Here is a 21,760-nt window from a genome sequence, read left to right as displayed (position 1 = left end):
GAGCTGCAGAGCTGTACGCACTCAGAGCAGCCCTCCTACTCACAATATGTTCCTGTGTGCACGGGGAGAATGATAATTAAAACAAAGACAAAAAATATTGGTCAAAATTATCTCTGCGGGACACAGAAACCTGAATAAACCACCATGTTGACTATGAGGATTCACATTAATAACTCCCCACTTTAACGCCCTGACATGTTTCTCAATCTCATCTGCAGCCATCGTACGTCCACACAGGTGTTTAACCATCTGTGAGCGAGAACTGGAATCACTTGTCTACAACATGAACACAATAGTATTTTTCTCCATCATTTTTTCCATCATAAGGTGATGTAAAACAAAGATTACTTTTCGTTATTTTTATTATTTAAAAATAAAAAATGACAATCTCAAGTCACAACATTATGTATCAACATTCAACTGACCGAAGGGACAAAAAAAACAATTTAAAAAAAGATTTTACAAACTGTATAAATCGGCAGTTAACGTAAACTTCTCTTTTAAAGTTGAACAACATCAGAAACTGATTTTACAGAAATATTTTTTCCTGGTTTTTAGTGTTAAACCAGTGTTCATTCTCTCTTTGATTCATTTAAGTACAGACTAAAAAATGCAGGGACTTTTCCCCCGGCAAACTCTGCACCAAATGACAAAACAAAAGAGGAATCATGATTCATAATCTGTGGTTTGTTAAAGGGTTTATTTGGATTTTTTTGAAGTGTGGTTGTATGACGTACTTAACCATAGTCACTTCACTACTTTATCTTGCTGTCAAACCATTTTCTTCCCCACAGGAAAAAATAAAATAAGCTAAATATTGGCAAAAGCAGTAATTTAACCTCACAGAACACCGGAGGTGGAAGTCTACTGCTGCTTCAATCAGTTAGTTTGTGAAACTGATACTGATTTTTTTTTAAGTGGCTAAAATACATTTTGCTGCTGACCCTGTCCACAGCAGGACCTTTAGCTTAGCTTCCTACACCAGCTCTACTGCTGCTTCTCTAAACTGGGGTCAGGTCGACTGCCATCTACTGTAGGTAATAACACTGACTGTGGATAAGTACCTCATACAACCACACTTCAAAAACCCCAAACCATCCCTTTAAGAAGCCACAGTAACTCTGCGCTGCATAGATATTTTATGCTACTGGAAGTTTTTTGTTTTGCTACACTCTTCCCTGAATTTTCCCATTACAATGTCAAATTCAGACAGACATTCAGACAAAATTTCCCATTAAACTGTCAAATTTTCCCAGAAGGCTGCTGGATTGAATGGAGCTGACTGTTTGATGCAGCCGGTTGTTCAGCCATATTTTTCAGTTATAGAATTTACCCATAATTCATGCCAAATTAGTCGATTAATTTAGATGCCCGTGTGAAGTCTGTTTGATCTAAGCCACAGGAGTGTTAAAGACTTAATCTCTATATTTCTGTTTGATGGAATGTTTTTCTCAGAAAATTTTAAACAGACTTGTTGCCCAATTTAAAACAGCTGTCTCAAAAAAAAAAAACATCTTCATCTGCACTTCATCACTCTGAATCCTCCTCGTTATCTGACGTCTGCTGGTCCACACCTCCTCTAACTCCCCCCTGCAGCTCTCGAACAGCGAGGGTTCGTACAAGCATGGCCTCCACTGTGCTGTCGTCCAGAGGGGTGGAGGAGAACCACAGAGGGCTGCTGGGAACACAGGAGCGAGCCGGTTGAAGGTAGAACAAGTCGATGCGCTGCTTCACCGACTCTGAGCTGGGTGGAAGAAGAGAAAACAGAAAATAAAAACGGTCAGTGAGTTTGGACTGACAGGGACTCAGATTGTTCATTCTGACTGCTTCTTACATAAAATACCAGTTCATAAGTAATTTAAGGCATGTTGTGTTTTCATGTGTACTAAATGTGTGTGGTGTGTAATTTTCATCTAACTTGGTGAATTAAAGATTTCTTTCCACCAAACATCCAGAGTTGGTCATTGCTGGAGCAGTGGAAGGAAGAGTTAAGACAGTTTTGGTGAGTTTTATTTAGTTTCTGTCAATTCTGAATTGTTTTACAATGATAAAATTACTGTTTTTGGCAATGGAGCGTGGTGGGTTTGGCTTCAACAAAAGCCATCATGCGCTTAAAAAATATCTGTAGGGATCCTTTCTAGAATGTCAGACACTTTTTCACACATGCATTATGAACTATACTCTCAGAATGAGTGTGTGAAAGTGTTTTTTGTGGACGTAGTTTGGTGGGACACAGTTGCACACAGGGATTACTGAAGGAATACAAAATACAAAATACAAAAAAATACCAAAGTTACTCTTTAATGATGATGATTGTCAGTGTTGTGTTTATGGCATCCACTGCCCCCAAGTGTCAAAAAATGGTTACTGCAGGTTTAAACATCAAATATCAGCACACCTCTAAGTTCAAAGTAAAAATATTACTGGCCTTGAGGTCTCACACTATTATATAACCAGTAAAACTTTAATATTACATCAGCAGGAGGGTGGACAAGAAAAGAAATCCAGCAGATAAAGAGTCGATAACACGACTGAACTATAAATGAAGACAAAAAATAAAGCTACAAACCACTTGGAGAGGTAGAACTCATAGAGTCTGACTGGACAGCGGAGAGGGTTCTCTGTGTTCTCCATCATCTCCAGAATATTATCCTCGCTACTTTCATCTTTCTTATGCCTCTTAGCTGGGATGCCGTCTATGTCTGACACACACACACACACACACACACACACACACACACACACACACACACACACACACACACAAAACAAGTATTTTTACATCTTGCATCAATGATATTACAGTCTGGTACTTCTTTTTCCCCCTAGTCTTACTGGTACCTGACTCTGCTTCATTCATGGATACTGGGGGGTAGAAGCGCAGGAAGGTGGTCTTGGTGTAGTCCTGGTTCGTTTTGGTGCAGCGCCTGATGTGGGCGAAGGAGAGCTGGCGGTGCTGCTCCACCGTGGTGAAGCCAAAGTACTTGCAGCAGAAGAAGAGCAGGGTGTTGAGGAGGACGACGGGGGAGTACGCCCCCAGCTGTTTACAGTCCCACAGAAACTCCTCCTCCACGCGGGAATGGACATAACCTGCAGAGGAGAAGAGGGACCCGATATAAATCTGGTCAATCTGAGTCGATCAGATACAGAAACAAAGACGTGAAGACTCACCGCCGGCTGTGACGGAGGGTCTGAAGCCTCTCAGGATCCTGCTGAACTGAACAGAGAACTTTTTGTACATCGGGTCACTGAATATGTTCTCCATACGACCGTTCTCAAACAGGTACTAAAGAGAAACAACAAATTAACAGTCAGACAAAAAAACAAGAACGGTGTGATCATACACACTAATGTAACAAATGATTTCCAACGGTGTGCTGTCTGCAGTTTGTAAAGGACACAACAGATACTAAAAACAACATACTGAGCAGATATGAAGAGGATGATGGGAGAGGGAAACTAGCATAAATTTTTTATTTGTTTATTTTACTCAGCGTATTCTCTCTTGTTGTGTTATTAATGTTTGTTCAATTCATCTGAGATGTGTGTTGTGAAAAGTCAGGTGAAGCAGTAATTTAGCGGTTTTAGGGAACGCTCTGGTGCAGCAAAAAGTCTGGGACACAATCACTTTGTAATATAAAGCTTCAAACTGTTTCAACATATTTGCATAACAACACAAATGCACCAAAGTTGGAAGAACAACTTCTAAACTCTGGAAATGTGACCATCTGAGGAGCATGTGAATGCAGCATTAACTCAGGAATCAAAAGCAAAACCTCTAATTATATCAATAAGACCTCTAACTGCTTGTCAAGTCTACCTGTACCTGGTTAACACACTGTATCTCAGTTATATCCAATCAATAAACCTAACAGTCTGTTTTTATTAGTGAATACACAGTGCATACATGTACAACTTCAACAGCTCAACAGAATTTCACCAGAAAGCACAAAAAATGTCCAATGGTCGTCTTGCCTGTTGTATGCTGAGACAGATGTAGAACAGGCCGTCGGGTGAGTACGGCTCTCCATCAGGCTGTTTGACCTCAGTAACGAAACAACAGAGGCCGTCACTCAGCTCGGTCACAGAGCAGCGAAGAATGTCCTCGCTAAACGTCACAGCTTGAGCTGACACAAGACAGAGTCAGAGGATGTGTCAGCCATGTTGTATTGGTTTCAGACAGCAGTGAAAACCTGATGTCAGCTCATTGCTCACATGTTGCTTAATTATTCCATGTTTAGGGTAATGGCGGCTGACTTTCATTTCCATGCCAACCGCCATTTACTGTAGGTAATACACTGAATACGGATAAATGTCTCATACAACCTAACTTCAATCATCATTTTAACACCAGTAATGTAATAAGGAAAGATGACTGATATTGACTTTTGTAGTGGTACAATTAGGGAAATCAAACCATATGGCATCAGTTACATATACTGACATTGTTTCATAGCAAGAAGTCACAAAAATGAGTTTTGCAAACTTCATATCAAGACTAAAGAAAATCAAATAAAGTTAGGAAAACATACATGAAATGGGGTCCAGGTTGGTTTGCGATTCCCTCCACTGTATCCATTTCTTCCACGCATCAATTCCACACTGACTCTTCAGTTTGTGGTGCTTAGAAAAGTCTCTTTGAGGTGTCTTGTCCTTAGGCGGCTGCAGCTTTTGACCCTTGGATAGAGAGGAAAGACAAGATCACACCACAGAAAAACGATTCCACAGCCTCTAAACTCATTTCCCTTCTGGTTTGTTACCTTGTTCTCGTTGAGGACTTTGCCCACAGTTTCACTGGGCGTTCCCACTTCTGAAACCGGAGGTGTTTTAACGTGACTGAGTGAGCTGAAGCTGGAGTCAGAGAAGGAGTCCTGATTGATCAAACTGTTGTGATGATTCTTATCCAAGTCATCGCTACAACTGACGGTGTGCTCTGAAAACAACAAAGGTGAGAGACGTCAAGGATCAACCAATATGAAGCTGGAGACTTTACATGTTTTGTGTCCTCTAAAGAACAGATTCTTATTTTGTCCTCAGCCAAGGATGCCTTGAAAGAGAGAAAATATACCAGGGGCCCCTCATGTATGTCCAAATGCTATTCGTTAAACTATGAAGCCTTTTGTAAGAAAAATAAATAAATAAATAACAAATCTTGATGTTAAACATACTGTGAAATTATATTTACTGTTTGTCAACCGTACACAATGTTACTGACTCTGAATCTTTCTAGCATAATGTTTAGATTTCTGGTTCATTGCTGAGTCAAAGGGTTTTATGAAATATCCTTCCTTTCTCAAGTCCAAGGTATAACTGTATCATCACTTCACTTCATTTGCATCATATGTCTTACCCTTTGGAGTGTGAACTTCTTGTCTTTGTCCCTCTTTTGACACCACTCTGTCCCTATGCTCGTCCCCTCTCTCGTTCTTCTCATCCTGCATTATCTTCGTCTCATCAGACTTTAAGCTGAGCTCTCCAGGGTCAGACTGAAGCGTCCCTGTCGAGGCTTTCACAGTTGTGTCAGAGGTGTCCGCCGTCACAGGAAGAAACACGGGTACAGGCAGCTGCGGCAGGGACAGTTTGTTAAGAAGCTTCAGATTCAAGTAATTTTCTTAGCAAGTACTGATTTTCCTGAGGGCATAACCTGGACTAAACTAAGCACCATTTAAGAAAAATCCATAAGTTGAAAGAATATGAGCATTCTTCTTTCAGTGTAAAGCCCTGAGGTGTCAGAGGTGTTCTACATACCGGTAAGGGAAGGCCCACAGGCTGTGGTGTGTACTGGCTGTACATGTTCAGGGGCAGAGGAACGTACACCGGCAGTGGGAGAGGCAGGACGACGACTTTGGGTGCACAGTTGTCTACACACAACAGAAAAAGACAGAAACAAAATCAAAACTCTTACACGTCTTTGAAGTTTTATATTTAGTAAATTTTTTGTCTTGGCATCAGCGATGAATTTTACCTGTCTGTGCTTCTTTGTTGACAGTCTGAGTTGTGCAGGAGACTCCTTTGTTATGGACCAGAGGTGTGCAGAGCATTGACTTGTTCTTCAGTTCTTTGGGAGCTGTCTGAACACTTGCCTGACGATCAGACAAACAATGATAATGTCTTTAACAACAATAATTCAAACACCAAGAGGAGCAAGAATGATCTGCATATCTGGGAGAGATACTACTGTCGTGACAAAAAGTCTCAGAAGATAGGCCAGTGAGGTCTGGGGTTATTGCCACAACACCTTAACCAAAAAACCAGTTATCACTCTTTTGTCAAAGTTCAGACCATCATTAAAGGTGAATCAAGAAGAGTCTGGAAGAATCACTGCAGGAGCAACAAGTTCTGTCATACAAAGTTTATTGATCTCTCTGGTATAGAAAAACCAACAAACATGAGCCAAACCCGAGGTTAGACTGAAGAAAAGGGTTCAAAACACTCTATTATATACCATTTGGAGGCTCCTCCCACTTCAACTCACATCCGAACATACCTGTGTATCAAATATTCTCTAAATTAGCCTTAGCGTAATTTCGTATTCTAGCAAATTGCTACTTCCCTTATGTTTGTGTGGTTTAATCACACATTTTTTTAAAAAAAGGAAAAGGACAGCTGGCCTGAGTGGTGGGAACCAGGTCCTGGGAAAGTACCAATAAGTATCAAGGTGAGGATGATAATATTGTAGTCAAGCACATCATTACAACTCCTCTGGGAAAGTACCAAACAACACAATGCAGCAATACTGGATGAGCCTCATATGCTGGATGAACATCATGATAGAAAATATGCCATTACACTACAATATGTGGAGGATTTGTTGTTTGGAGTAAACTTACGTGTCCAACAACTTTTGTCTGGATGTCAGAGACAGACACTGTGGAGAAATGAGAAATTGAGTCAGAAAAACACACATCCACAACAAATGAACCAAAACACATGAAGCATCTTAATTTATCACATTTAACAGCTATCCTATAGTCTGTGTGTGCATAATGTAGATCAATGGATGGATGGATGATGTCTGTGTGAGTATGTACCAGTCTGTGCAGAGCTGACAGAGGCACTGGGGTACCTCGCCAAAGCGCCAGCAAGCGAGATGACGTTTGTGATGACCGGGGAGGTCTCCACTGTGTCTGCGGATCTGGGAGGTGAAGAGACTTTTGGCAGGAGAAAAACAGGAGTCAGCAGGGGCTGTTGGTGATGAAACTAATAACATATTACACGATAAATACAAACAAAAGTCAAACCAGACGTCCTCGTCAGGTCCGAGCTCTTAATAACCCACCAACTGAACTCAAGTATGGTCTTCCTTCCTTCCTTCCTTCCTCTTTCATTGGTTTATTTATTCTTAAGGCATCATTAATTTAGTAATTAGGCTTTCTATTATTTTCACTTTTTATAACCTTTTTTTTAAATCTAAGTTTGTGTTTCTTATTGTCTAGGATATTTTGTCTCCACCTCTGTGTATTTTTGAGTTAAAATAAAGGTTGACTGAATGAATGAAAGACTGTTAGACTGACATTCAGGTAATGTTGTACTATAGTGAGTTACTTTTTAATGGCAGTGATCTTGTAAGGTAACAAGCTATTTTTAAAAGTACTGTGATCCAACACTGCGACCAACATCCATCTATCTATCTATTGTTGCTGTGTCCTCTTACTGTCACTGCAGAAGTAGCAGTCTTTGCCATCCACCTTCTTGTCGTCTCTGATGATCCTTTCATTCTTACAATATTCACACTTGCCCATGATGTTGTTGACCCTCTTAAATTCATGAGAACAGGCCAGGCTGCACAGGAAATTAATTTTGCCCTGTGCACAAACACACACATAAACAAATTCACACAAGTTATCTTGTGCATGTTTCTGTTTCTAAGCTTTCACAATGAGAAGTTTACAGCTGGTAGGTCAACACTGTCATAATAAAACTGTGCAAAAAAAAGGACATAACAGCACAAACCAGACCCAACATACTTTGTTCTGGACGACGTTGGGTGTAGTTTTTAAGATGCGCTGACACTGAGCACACGGCAGTTTCTCTGGTGGTTTGAGGTAATCACACTGGGTCTGATCCGAGGCTGTTGCTGGGTTAGTGGCAGAATTCTGGGTCTGTGATTTCTCCTGTGGAATGAAACAAAAGAGAAAAACTGACACAGATAATCTCCTTTAGTTTATCTTTCAAGTATGGTGGGTGGAGCCAATTACAGCTGACACCAGTTGAGAGGCAGAGTACACACTTGACAGGATGCCAGTGAGTAACAGGGCTAAGTAGTAGTTTTTTTACTGAGATTATCCCCCAGATATGATGTCAAAGCCCTGCGTAACATCAACATTTCAGAATTGGAGCGTCTTTTCTTCAGCAGCCACATGAATCATACAGTTTAGACACACATTTGCACATCAGCAAACCTTCTGTCATCATCACTCTGCATAAACATCAGCAGACAAACTCACAGCACAGCTGCTGCCTGCTGTTCAACATATTTATGAGTGGTGATCAAATTATATATTTGTTCAGCTGTCGGAACACAGAAAAAAAACACCAAATCACCAAGATGCAGATTTGCATGGGACTAATTTTATACCAGGACCTCTGCGTTTGATGAACTATGGTCAGCAGTTTGCAGCAGAATTTCTACTTTAAAGTTATGCACATGGCACAGACTTAAGATCACAGATGATCTCTGCGATTATTACAAATTACTAGAGGTCCTCTATAATACTTGTCCCGTGTGAATGGCGCTTAAGATGTAGGTTGTATTACCTTAAAAGTCATGGCACAAGTTAGAGTGCAAAAGTTTCTGATGGAGGCATCTGACATGGCGAGGTGGCAGGCTGGAATTGTAGTCTTACCACAGTTGTCACAATTCAATGGAATACCTGCAGAGAAAAGGAGGTTTCATGATAGAAACTCGGCCAGTGGCTGAAGCAATTATTTAATATCAAACATATGTAAACTTGACACATGGCACATTGCAGAAAACAAGCTGGAACCTTATTATAGACAGAAAGAGAAGGACAAAGAGAAGTTGGTCAAAGTTATAGCATCGTACCTGCTGCACTGATAGCCTGGATCTTGGCTGCCATCACACAACTGTTGGTACAGAAGAGCTCCACCACGTCCTCACTGTTTTTGTTTTCAACCATATCCGACATTAAACGGGGCGCAGAGCACATGGCACACGGCTGCGGTGTGTTCATTTTCTGCAAAGTCATAAAAACAAGTCCAGAGCATTTTAACGCAGAGCATTTTAAATTTGGGACCAAGAGGAATCTAGGACACCTCATCTAAAGCAACTTGTAGAGCAGGGAGACATTCAGAAATTACTGGTTTCAATACCAGCCTTACAGGGCAGTTCTATAGCTTATAGCTTAACTATATGTGTTTTTTTTTTTATCTAGATTTTGTTACCTGTTTGAATTGGGCCAGACACTCTGCACTGCAGAGTTTTTTGCTGCCATCATCCATCTTGAGCGTGACAGATGTGCTGCAGAGGGAGTGACAGTTTTCACAGCTGGACACGTTGTTCATGTTGCAGAAGCGGAGATAACAGGGATCACTGCAGACCTTGTGGACGACGTCCTGCTGTATGATCTCACGTTTGCTCTGCAGGAGGATAAACCAGTGTGTCACCCATAATTCATAATATTTTAAATTCATATACACATGGATAACAAAGAGCTGTGAATTGAAATGTTTATATGAGATTATTCTTATAGCAGGAATTTGTTCCTTTGTCTCTTACAATGCAATATCTGCTGCACATGCTGCATTGTGAATGTGATGCGAGTGGCTTGATGGGCATTTTAGAGGACATATTTCTCTTGTAGTTGAAGGAGGACAGGCAGGTCCGGCTGCAGAAATCCTTCATTGTATTCTCACTGTCCACTGGAGCCTGGAGGATGCCCTGAGGCTGTGTTATCGTTCTGAGAGGACGAGGACGGATGAGATCAGCTCAATGTCTACAATCTTTGACACTAAGAATGTGTAGATACAGCTGAGAAAAGTTTAGCTGAAGAACATTTAGTGAATTAAACCACTGTCAGGACTCACTGAAGGCAGAAGTGGCAGCTCTTCTTGGCTTTTTTCATTTGGTAAAACTTCAAAAGGCAGGGAGTGGAGCAGAAGATATCGACGTGTCCTTTCCTCTGATAAACGGTCTCTCCATCCAGCAGGATCCTTTTGCAGTTGGAGCAAGACGCAGGCAGGTCCATCTGGGTGACGGGGGGCGTTGTGGACGTGGAGTCTTCCTTCAAGGAGAAGACTGAATCAATCTTCAAGTCCTCCTGTCAAAAACAGAACAACAAGATGATGCACAGTAAAAGGGTAGACGTCAGTGCACTTAAACGTACAGTAACAATATTTAAATATATTCCTAAATGTTCACTGTTGTGTATCTTCTACTGTTTATCTTATTAATATCAGAGACCAAGCAGCAACCTGAGCGGGAAAATGAAGCCAATGCAGAAGGCGCCCATTCTTTAAGGGTTAGGGTTTTGGTTTAGAGTTACTGTACTTATAATACACCATGATCCTTACAAAAAATATTAGTGAGAGACCAGCAGTTATGAAATATGATGATTCGTGACCTTATAAGCTGTTATATAATGCTTAAGAATGTGTTACGATTATTGTTCTAAAGCATAAAAAGCATATAAAGTATATAAAATGCATATAAAGCATTATGATTATCTATGAGTGCTTATAGCTGTAACTATACAGTTATAAGCAGATTTTAACAGATTCTAAGTATGATTTTCATCTCCTGTGATCGTATCATGTGTTCTACCTTCGGCACATTCGGCTCGTCCTTGATGTTCTCTGTGGATATGGAGGATGTGAGATCTGGTTTGAAGTCTTCATCGATGGGCTCTTGTTTTATCTTGACGAGGAGTGAAGTGAGAGACGGATTAGCTGTGTAACATTTACAACAGAGACGTCTGTGACTGAAGAACTGTGACGACTCTAACTGGTGCGTAAATGTACCTTCTAACATGTACACACTGGAAAAAACTCTGTAGTGTTATTACTTCTCGGCTACAAAATCTGTCATGTCGCTTAACAGAAACATGGTTTAAAGTCGTGCCTTGAATCAGTGTATTATAATTATCGCAGAAGATGTTAATAAATATAATACTCACACAGTCCAAACTCAGAAGTGATGGCTTCACTTCTTTAATGTCTTTAATGTCTTCTTTAATGTCCTTGTCCTCAACTGTGGGGCCATTCTTTCCTTTAAGGAGAATTTGTGAATTAGTCACTGGCTCAAAAAACAAAAAACATAAAAAACACACATAATTCAATGCAAAAGTACCTAAACAAAGTAAATAAAGGTAGTGGAGGGAGTCAAAGTTTGAGGGGAATGACTGCAGTACCTGAAACAGTGACAGACTGAGCTTTGTGGACCATCAGACATCTGTTGCTGCAGAAGAAGTCCAGCTTGCCCTCATCGTTTTTATTTTCAACCATGTCTGACATCTGATGGGATGTCTGGCACATGGGGCACATCTGAGGGGTCTCGATTTTCTGCAAGTTATGAAAAAACAGCAGAGAAAACAACGTAAGACACAGCACAGGATCAGGATGTTTAGATCTTTTGCTGATCAGGCAGGTTCTATTTTATTTAACAACAAACTCACTTTGCTGCAAAGCTGCTCTTTAAATCTCTTAAAAAGAACTGATTTCATTCTGCTGCTTCTTTATAAGCTACAAATGCTTGTTTTGTAAAAAGCACGGATGTCTTTTCCTATTTTGCTGTGTTTTAATGTCCAAACATCTTAGCAACAATTGTTTGTAAAAAATACAGTTGTAAATTAACTGTATTTTGTAATCTATTAATCTTTCACTTCCTAGTTTTCAAATTTTGTGGACAAATTATTCATCTATTTCTTATTTTCCCAAGCAACATTTCCTCGTGCTAATATGATAATAAGATGGCTGTACCATATGTTAGTTTGTGCAGTGTGAAAACACTTAACACCAGATATGTAAAGGAATAGTTTGTTTTTGACCATGACTGGAACGTTTGATTTCAGCACCTCTTTGAACTTGACCAGACATTCTTCGCTGCAGATGGTTTTGCTGCCGTCCTCCATCGTCAGTGTGAGATGGCTGTCAAGGCAGACGGCGCTGCAGACGTCACAAGTAAACAGAGGCAAGTTGTTGATTTTGTGGTAATTGATGATGCAGGGGTCGCTGCAAAATCTGCGCATCACACCATCCAGGGTCACGGCGAATTTGCACTGAGGATGACAAAAAAAAACCAAAAAAAAAAAAACCATGAACATGGGAACTTTAGTTTATTTTGAGACAATGCTACAACATGTGTCACAGCTTAGAAACGTCCCTGACAAATGCAACATTTTATTGCTGTTTGAGTAAGGTGTGCTGAAAGCTACAGCACCCAGCTGTTTAAGGAACTGACTGAGCCTTAAAAAAAATAAATATATAAAACTATACTGTATATTTGCTTGGGGCTGAGTAGGGAAGTCGGAAAGTGTTGACAGACAAAAGAAGGCTTTGTTGGTTTTGGTCTTCTCATGGGATTTGATGACAATAAGAAAAATACAGAACTTTTCAGCCACACATCACACACAATCACACCAACATACAACTGCAGAGTCCCAATCAAGATATATTAAAAAAGTGCTGGGCAATGATGTGATTAAAAGTAATTTTTTTTCTTACAATGCTATATCTGGTGCACATCCTGCACCAAAACCGAGGTGCTGCTGGTTTTGGGGCAGCCATGTCCCTCTTGGAGTTGACAGATAAGAGGCAGGCGTTGCTGCACAGTTCCTTCATAGTTCCTGAATCATCCACCGGAGCCAGGATGATGTTGTGAGGCCGCATTATCACCCTGAGGGAGTGAAACGAAGTTGAGATTCTGTCAGTCGTATAGTGGGGCCTTTCAAGATTCCCGCTCGTTTCTAGGGCTGGGTATCATTTAAAAACTACGACAGCAGTATGCCTAAACACTTACAATGGAGTACTACCTCTTTTTCAAGGTTCTAAAAAACGCTTGCAGTGATTGGCTGCAAGTAAAACCAAATATTATCACTGTTCTCCAGATCTGGGCACCAAAAGGACTGAATGCAGGTATCGTTTGGCTGCAAAATTTTGATACTACTTGGTACTGATTTGTTCAAATCGATACCCAGCCCTGCTCTTTCCTAAGAATGATTTTTCAGGACATTTACTGTTTCTTTTTTATTTTCTGTATGTTTTCAAGACTAGAAAATTGGTTTCCAGGTTTTCCAGGATGCATGTGAGCCCTTTAAGACATGTTTTTTCAAAGAATGGGCGAAGTCCTTTGGCTGCTGTACATCAGTCTCCTGAATTTAAAGTAGTGTTTGCGCTACTCGACCTGAACATTACATTTCTGAAAAATGTGCCACAAAAACACAACCAGCCAACTGATCACAAAGCTTGTTTTGGAAAAAGAAATAGTAACAAGGGCCACAACTAATGATTATTACTAATTATCTTCTTGATTAATCATTTATTTTATACAACAGAAAACATGTTCAGTCTATGATGATGTAAGACAAAGAAAACCACACAATTTTCACAACTAAGAAGCTGAAACAAAAATCATCCTACGAAAAGAAAAAGTGGTATCCTGGACTTACTGTAAGCAGTTGTAGCACTTTTTGGTGACTACTTTGATGTGGGGATGCTTTTCAGAGATGCAAGAGGCTGAGCAAAAAACCTCTGGTGAGCTCCTCGGCTGGTAAACCGTCTGTCCTCTTAATATCGGCGTTCCACAGTGGAAACAGTCAACGAACGATTTTGCAGTGATGAGTATTGGTGTGTCCGTATCAGCAGCTGGAGGCCCTTCATTTCTTTTGTTTACAGTGGAGTGCAGTGGAGTCTCTCCCTCCTCCTGCAGGATGATGGTACAGTGATTAGAAGCCGCAGCTGGACTGACATGTAACCTGCTCAAGTAGGACTGAATCAGAAAAACTGCTGTCTCCATCTCTGATTTCCTGCTTAATTTATTGTATCAAATATACTCACACTATTCAATGTTTGATTTGATTGTTTGCCATTTTTCTTCTTGTTTTTCTCTCCTGCACAGGGAAATCGGAAACAGGTGATTAAGTTTACTGCACATAAAGTAAACCAATAGGCAACATTTTAATGCTCTTAATTTAGTATTTATAAGGACTAAAAATGTAATAAGTAGATATAAGATATGGATACATGTTTTATATTATTACAGTTGTGTTTTACTATATTTTCATTCATTATCTCTTTACACAACAGCACACAAACAATTATATATGCTTACAATAACACTACAGTGTGTTATAAACCATTTCAATGCTTATAAACTGCTAAATAAAGGGGACTGAAGGAGGCATTTTCTCACATGCACAAACACACATGCATGCATCCTCATGTTTAATCATCCATCCAACACAGTGAATGAAAACATCTGTACAAATTATAATCAATGAGTGAGCTGCAGGCCTTTCTTTTTTTTATTTTTTTTACCTTCATGTGGTCATCAGGACTTCTGACCACCTGATATGTGACACAGAGACTAAAGTAAAGGAACCTACAGACTGTGTGGTTACATCTATCTTCATGACACGTCACACTGTGTGAGCTGCATCTAATAAAGTGGTCACAATCTGTGTCGGGCTGGACGATATCTATTATGATATCAGATGGTGTGATAAATGCCTGTAAACAGAAAAAAGGCAGGCATGACAGTGTGTTGTCTGTTACATGGCAGCAAGAGTTTAACTGTTGAATGAGGTGCAGGTAGCAAATAAGGTGGTAGGTATGACCTTAATTCTCTATCAGCAGCAGGTGGTAGAGATGCTGTGATTCCTCTGTGTCGTGTTTTACAGTCTGATAAACCTTAAAATTTACAGATGTATTAATCAACATGGATCAGATGTTACTGTCTCACTGGCAACCAGTTTACACAAAACCAGCCCTTTATGTTTAACTATGCAGTAGTATTTTCTGTCTGAACGCCTGCTAAAGAGGAAGAAGAGAGTGAAGACAGAGGCACAGGGATTAAGAAAATAAAAATCCTCTCTCGACAAACTTTTTTGCTCCGTACCTTGAAGCTTGTGGGCAAGTGCAAGCCACTGCCTGTATGAGATCACACAGGTGCGGGTGCAGAAGAGCTCCACCATGTCCTCATCAGTTTTGTCATGAACCATCTCTGATATCAGTCGAGAAACGTGGCACGTGGTGCACTCGTGGGACAACTTTGTTTTCTGTGGATTAACAGAAAAACAGAATGTCAGAGAGAGTAATTATTTAATTCAGCAAAACTTTTAATCAGTGAGCTCCTTGGTTCCAATTAATGGAAATCTCAACGCTGGGCTTAAGATGGGCATTGATCCGGTGCATAAAGCAAAACATGCTTTTGAATATTATATACCATGTCTGCCAAACTCTGCCAATCGATCCCTGTAAATCTTACAAGCTGGACCTTTATGTGACCATAATTTTGATATTTCTGCACCTCTTTGAATTCGTCCAGACATTCATCACTGCAGATGGTTTTGGTCTCGTCCTCCAGCTTCAGTTTGAGCAGTTTCTTGTTGCAGGTGTTGCTGCAGTTGTCACAGACGGCCACGTTGTCCCTGCGGAAATCTTCCATGCAGGAGTTGCTGCAAAACTTGTGGACAGTCTCAAACAGGGTCAGCTCACACGTGGTCTGTAGAAGACAATGATAAAGGAGTCGTGAATGAGAGTTTAAAGAAACAGTTTTGTTGGCAGTGGTTTGAAGTTAAGAAAAGTTTGTTTTTGCTTACAGTGCATGATTTGGTGCACATGCTGCAGGTTGACTGTGGTGTTTGGGCAGACACACCACTGGACTTAAAAGTGGCGAGACAAGTCACACTGCAGAAGTCCTTCATTGTTCCCTTAATGTCCACTGCAGCCATGATGAGGTCCAGAGGCTGCGTTATGGCCCTGACAGGAAGAGGAGGTGAGATAATACAGAGTTAGCCACAATACAAGCCTCTAATGTGGTGAATTAACTTCGACAGAAATAATAGTCACATAGACAGACATGATAATATAATCAGGGTAATGAAGAGGTTGAGAGGTCTGTTTGATTAGCTGGAAGTAGTGCCAGTATCCTGGTATCACTACAAACTGTGGTGAAACATTCAGATGATAAAAATACTTTTTCTACCACAATCATTACTGTGATTACTGCTGCTTCACTGATATGCAGAGGAAACTTTGTGCATTAAAATCACAGATGTCACATTTTTTCACAGGTCAGATGCAGCTCTAGAAACTTAAAATATGCAAATGATAAGTAACCTATAGCAGCTGCAGAACATTATGTCAACATTTACTGTTGCTCGCATTGGAAACACTGCAAAACGGGTGATTCATGAAGTCGAGATGAGTAGTTATCTAGACAATATTTTCTTATTTAACAAGAGAAACCTAAATAAATGTCAGATGACTGGAGGGAGATGCTTATCAAGGTAAATTCCCCTCGCAAGTTTTTTTTTTTTTTTTTTTCACAGACTCACTTGTAACAGTAATGACAGGTCTTCGTTGCTGGTTTGTTGATGGGAAACATTTCAAAAAGGCAGTTTTTGGAACAGAAGACGTCTGTGAATCCCTTCTTCTGGTAAGCGGTTTGGCCCATCATCATGCTCTTCTTGCAGTGGGAGCAGGTCATCTGCACTGCCTGATACGAGATAGAGAACATGGGTTATTTATCTAATTATGCTGCTCACCCGCACCCTCTGTAGATACAAACGGCTCATTGTAAGGATATAAAAACACAATAATTTTTATTTTCAGGTGATTATACACTAATGAAAACTTACTTGTGAATACTACATTCTATTTCTGTCATATTCTACTAATAAATCCCTGTAAATCTTATAAACTGGACCTCTGATAGACTGAAAATGGTAATAAATATTCATAAGAAATATAGACTTGCAGATAAATCTTATGTTATACACTATTTTGTCTTCCTTCCCTCTGCATACAGAAATTATGCGACACTTGACCAGCTTCAAATAAAAGACAAGATGTTTGCATATCCTTTCAAATTTTAGATAGAATATACTCAGCTCAACAATTTTCTCATAAAAATGACTTTTGGGGCTTCATGTTATTTAAATTTCTTACTAAACTAAGAAGTTATCTCATACCTTGATGTGACTAAATGCTTATAAATGCCATATTCACCTGATGAACAGTTTATCATTTAAACTCAGGAGAAGTGTGTTCCCCTACCTTTGCTCCGCTGGGCTTGCTGTTGCTCTCTGTAGATCTCTGCGGATTTGACGATTCTGGACCCTGCTTTTTGTCTGATTTTTGGATGAGCTGATCTTTCTTCGGCATCTTGACAGAATTACACACCGGTGATAACTGGGGACAGCGGACTGGAGCCCGCAACTTCTCCTAAGACAAACAAACACAAAATACAAACTTGGAAAAATGTGACGGTTGAGAATTTTCATATTAGTGACATTTAACATTTTTAGGTGTGTATAAAACAAACCACGACCCTGAAGAAAAATCCTACTGCTAAAAATGAACATGGTAATATCAGCCATTATTCAGCAGAAGAGTTAAGTGGTTGCCAAAAGTGCATCTATCAAGAAAGTTTTCATTCTTACTTTGAACAAACTTTCATCATGAGAGAAAAACAAAAAGAATTCAGATACTCACAATGTCCAGTTTTGGGATTAATATCTTCACTTCTTTCATTCTAGCCAGTGCAGCGGATAATTTGTTCTTCTTTTCTATAAATGGAAAAATCAGATATGCATATAAAATATATAAGAATAGTGCAAAACCATGCTTTTGTTATACAGTTCAAATGCTGTTAATATACTACAGAGCGCTGCAGTTAGTTAGAATCGCTGTGGTTTCCTCCACAAAAAGCCAATGGGATCTTACCATTGGAAAGGTGTACAAAAGATGTAGCGCAGATATAATTCTTAACCTTCCAGAATTCCTTACATAGTCTTTTATTTATTTGGTGACACTGATTAAATCTCCTGTGACTCGTTGTTGTGACGTCCAGGGATGACTGCTCTAGGCAACTTAAGTATTGTGTAATAATCACTTTGGTGATTCGTTGACTTTTCCTTTAGAGCCAGCAGATTGGTTTTACCTGTTTTTGAGATGTCAGTGTCCATCGTCTCTTCGAGGTCTTCATCAGTGGTGCGTTTGTCCGGTGAGCTGTTGGTCTTCTTAGTCTCACAGTTGTCATCGTCCTGCTCTTTCATATCTTCTATGTCTGGTGTCAAAGGTTCTGCTGGTGAGTAGTTTGTGTCACTATCTCCATCATTTTCCTCATTTCTGACACTGTCCCCATCTGTGTCAATGTCCATGTCAAAGTCCACATGCATGTCCTCGTCGTCATCACTAAAACTCATCCTTGTTACATCTTCGTTGCCACGAGACAGTGTTTTCACAGGTGTGTCGACGTCAACGCTCTCAGGCATTTCCTCTGGCCCGTCATCCTTCTCTGGGTTCGCCTCATCATTTTGGGCAGATTCCTCATTTTCACTCTCCTGCCTCTTCTTCCTCGGCCTGCCTCTGCCTCTGCCTCGGACAGGGCTCCCTGTGGGAAAATATCTGGAGGACCTGCTGGGTTTTTTAGCCGTTGATAAGCAGCCATCTGAGGAGGAAAGACCTGCAGGAGAAGAGCCATCCTTCTCTGTGTTCACCTCATCCTTTTTCTCATCATTCATGTCAGAAGCCTCATTTTCACTCTCCTGCCTCTTCTTCCTCGGCCTGCCTCTGCCTCTGCCTCTGCCTCTGCCTCGGACAGGGATCCCTGTGGAAAAATGTCTGGAGGACCCGCTGGACCTGGGTTTTTTAGCGGTCGATAAGCAGCCTTTTGAGGAGGAATGGCCTAGAGGAGACAGAGGTACAGCTGCGTGAGGAGATTATCTTCACTTTTTTTGTTCACTGTTTACTTAATCATTAGATTTCCATTCAACCAGAAAAGTCCAACTTTTCCTCTCTATTTTCTTGTATTGGGTTTCTTTTATATCCAGACACTACAGATTAAATAGATATTGAGTCAATAAAACCAAATTTTTAAGACCAAGTCACCTGCACATTTCGTAGTGACAGCCAATGATTTGCCAGCCCCCTCCTTTTGTTAAATCTCAAGTTTAGAGCTGCAACAATTAGTCGACTAATCGATAATTTCATCAAAAGAAAATTAGTTGCTAACTATTTTGATAATCAATTAATAATTTTGGGCATTTTTCTGGGCCTCATGCAAGACCATTTTTGTATACTTATCTTAAATTTCTCTTACTTTTTTCATACAAAGAATTTGTACGAACATGCCACATCAGATTCAGCAAACACTTGAAACTTCAAATACCTGTGTAAATGATCCACCTGTGCATATTTGAGCACACGTGCACGAGACCAGCTTCAGTACCACTGAAAATGTCTCTATACTCTTAAAAAAATTAATATAACAGATGACTGGGCAGCAGGAGAGTTTGTGTCAATTACATACCGCTAATCTGAAGAGAACTCTCGGACCCTTCGTTGTCCTCCCCAGCGTCACTGTTTTCAGGGTTGTCCTGCTCCACATCTGGCTCCAGCTCATCTTCAGAGGAAAGCAAAACACGCACATGTACACATTTGTGTCACCAACAGAACTGGGTCTTGTGGTTTACCATTAATCTTGATATCACAAAGGTATTCATCATTTTATTAAAACAAAAGCTTTAATATTTAATCTGTTTAGCAGGTAAGACATTTTTAAAGGCACTCTGTGGAGTTTTTGGCAGGATTCCAACATGTTTTTCAAAGTAAAATTCAAGTTCTTGAAGAAGATTGTTCAAGGTGCATTTTCATCCTACAGTTGTGGTGAATAACATATCACTTAAAATGATTGTCCCACTTTAAAACAGATGTTATTGTGCTATAAACAACACAAATTATGATTTGTTTGGACAAATTAAAGGAAAACACACCAGTTCAAGTTTCAAGTTTCAAAATGCGTCACTTGATCACTATGATCAGATCACAGCCATCGTTTACAGATTGCACTTTGGTCAATTTGACCAAGACCTTTTGCTGTCCACACAAGCAATGCAACCAAAGTCCGCTCAGACAAGACTAATCAATAAAACTCTGAGTACAAATGGAAACCAAAACACCAAACTCCTTCCCTACAGATTCTGTGTTCATTTGCAGATATCTGTTTAAAGAGATCAACATGGATGTAAATCAAAGGTAAAGGAAAACTCTACAGGGCAACTTTACAGGGAAATTTGGTACTTTTCACATGGATGTCTAGTCAGTGTTGATTGAAAATGAAGTCAGTTGGATAAATAAATGTGTGAGCTTCCAGTTCTCACATCCATGTTCCTGTGTATCACCACCACTGCCTACAGCTATTACTTAGTTGGCCAAAACAAAGGATTTGGCAGAGATTCAAACAAAGAGAAACAAAGAGGTGGAGGTTAGAAATCCAAGCTGAAACACCCTGTAGGTTTTCCATAACACCAATGACATCACTGTGACATCATTGGATGCAAGAACTGCAACTGGTTTTGCAGCTTTCTCAGCCAGTGTAGCAGCACTGAGGAATTTATTGGTTCAGTGACCGAATTTATGATCAACACTGACTGGACATCCACATGGAAAGAGCTGAATTTTCCCTTCGAGTACTGAACTGGACACTCACCTGCAATCTCAATTTCCTGAAGAGATTTTCCTTCGAATCTTTCAAGCGTTCCATTATCCAACGCTGACAGTAACTCTAGGATTTTCGCAATGTCGACAGCTGCCTCTGGTGTCTGATAATACTCCGCATCAGTCCGGATGTCACGGCCCAGCAGTTTGGCTAGCTGATCCAGCTCCTCATTTGCGAGGCTGAGAATGTGGAAAATTCTTTCCATGTGCTTACGAAAACATGCAGCTCTGAGGTTCACTGTGTTCTTGGCACCACACCGAGCAATGTAAGTGCTGACGCACGGCTGTCCGTGGTAGAAGCTCATAATTATGCCAACAGGTCTTGCAAGTAAGAACGGATTTTTATCATGTACGCCACATGATTCTCTCTTGCTCACAAGCAGTGTTATGGCACTGAGCATTTTAGGGCTCAACGTAACAGTAAATTTTTTGCCCCTGTTGCTCTTAACATTGATCTTCACAAAGTGCTTGGACAGAAGTTGTTCCAACTGTGACTGGGAGGCAGAAGCATCTTCATGAAGCTCGTTCTCACTCCTTTCATTGAATGACTGGAGGGTCACTTTTGAAACCTCTCCCACGTTTGGGTTTAATGCCGACACCTGAGCAACGGTCACTCTGAGCAGTGCGGTGTAGACTGGAGAGCTTTCGTACATCGTCAGACTTTCTACTGCAGAAGCTGCTGTCTTGTCCATGCACTGATAGAGGAGCTGCACATCATGTATGAACGGTACGGCCGGTATCTTCATTTGTGATTTCAATGGGGGGACGGCAAACCATTCTTTTTCACACAGCTTCAGAAATGTGTCTGCCTCATGTAGCGTCTGTTCATCACCATCATCTTTCAAAGCCCTGGCCAAGTTCATCTCGCCCATTTTCTTAAGCGGATATCCAAATTTTGCTGTAAGATTTTTACTGGGACCAGTCTTTGTTTCTTCATTGAAACCAGCAAGCTCGTTGACAGCTTCAACTAGTTTGCTGAAGTTTTCAGATTTGAGAGCATCATCAAAGCTATTTATTGACTTTTTCCTCAACGTTAACAGGAGCTTTCCCATGTGCCTCAGCTTCTTTGAGATGTTTTCCT

At 40.4% G+C, this 21,760-nt stretch overlaps 1 protein-coding gene across 1 annotated transcript; it reads right to left on the bottom strand.

The window, feature by feature from the left end:
- Positions 1-344: 344 nt before the first annotated feature.
- On the bottom strand, positions 345-21,542 carry LOC146313401 (uncharacterized). Its single transcript, XM_084739469.1, has 33 exons — positions 20,672-21,542; positions 19,493-19,585; positions 18,122-18,868; positions 17,674-17,747; positions 17,236-17,403; positions 16,515-16,675; positions 15,777-15,936; positions 15,485-15,679; positions 15,074-15,233; positions 14,014-14,066; positions 13,626-13,879; positions 12,682-12,853; positions 12,033-12,236; positions 11,370-11,520; positions 11,136-11,227; positions 10,784-10,876; positions 10,048-10,280; positions 9,740-9,920; positions 9,406-9,600; positions 9,047-9,197; positions 8,758-8,873; positions 7,968-8,114; positions 7,655-7,805; positions 7,032-7,151; positions 6,831-6,868; positions 5,966-6,083; positions 5,749-5,861; positions 5,351-5,564; positions 4,761-4,933; positions 4,533-4,677; positions 3,976-4,127; positions 2,570-3,286; positions 345-1,744 (listed from the first exon to the last, which is right to left on the bottom strand). Exons 1-32 carry the CDS (start codon positions 21,540-21,542, stop codon positions 3,140-3,142), a joined length of 6,042 nt encoding a protein of 2,013 aa, XP_084595595.1. The 3' UTR covers positions 345-1,744; positions 2,570-3,139.
- Between the last annotated feature and the right edge of the window lie 218 nt (positions 21,543-21,760).

Source organism: Lutjanus erythropterus, chromosome 16, assembly GCF_056507025.1.
Source record: "Lutjanus erythropterus isolate fLutEry1 chromosome 16, fLutEry1.hap2, whole genome shotgun sequence".
Taxonomy (NCBI): Eukaryota; Metazoa; Chordata; class Actinopteri; order Lutjaniformes; family Lutjanidae; genus Lutjanus; species Lutjanus erythropterus.
The sequence above is the reverse complement of the archived record's forward strand: the minus strand, read 5'-3'. Positions and strand labels throughout refer to the sequence as shown.

Coding starts and splice junctions, on each gene's coding strand:
- LOC146313401 (XM_084739469.1), bottom strand. CDS start 21,542: ATGAACTTGGCCAGGGCTTTGAAAGATGATGGTGATGAACAGACGCTA. Junction 9,601..9,739: donor TGTGCAGCAGATATTGCATT/GTAAGAGACAAA, acceptor ATCCTCCTGCAG/AGCAAACGTGAGATCATACA. Junction 9,198..9,405: donor GTCTGGCCCAATTCAAACAG/GTAACAAAATCT, acceptor ATGACTTTGCAG/AAAATGAACACACCGCAGCC.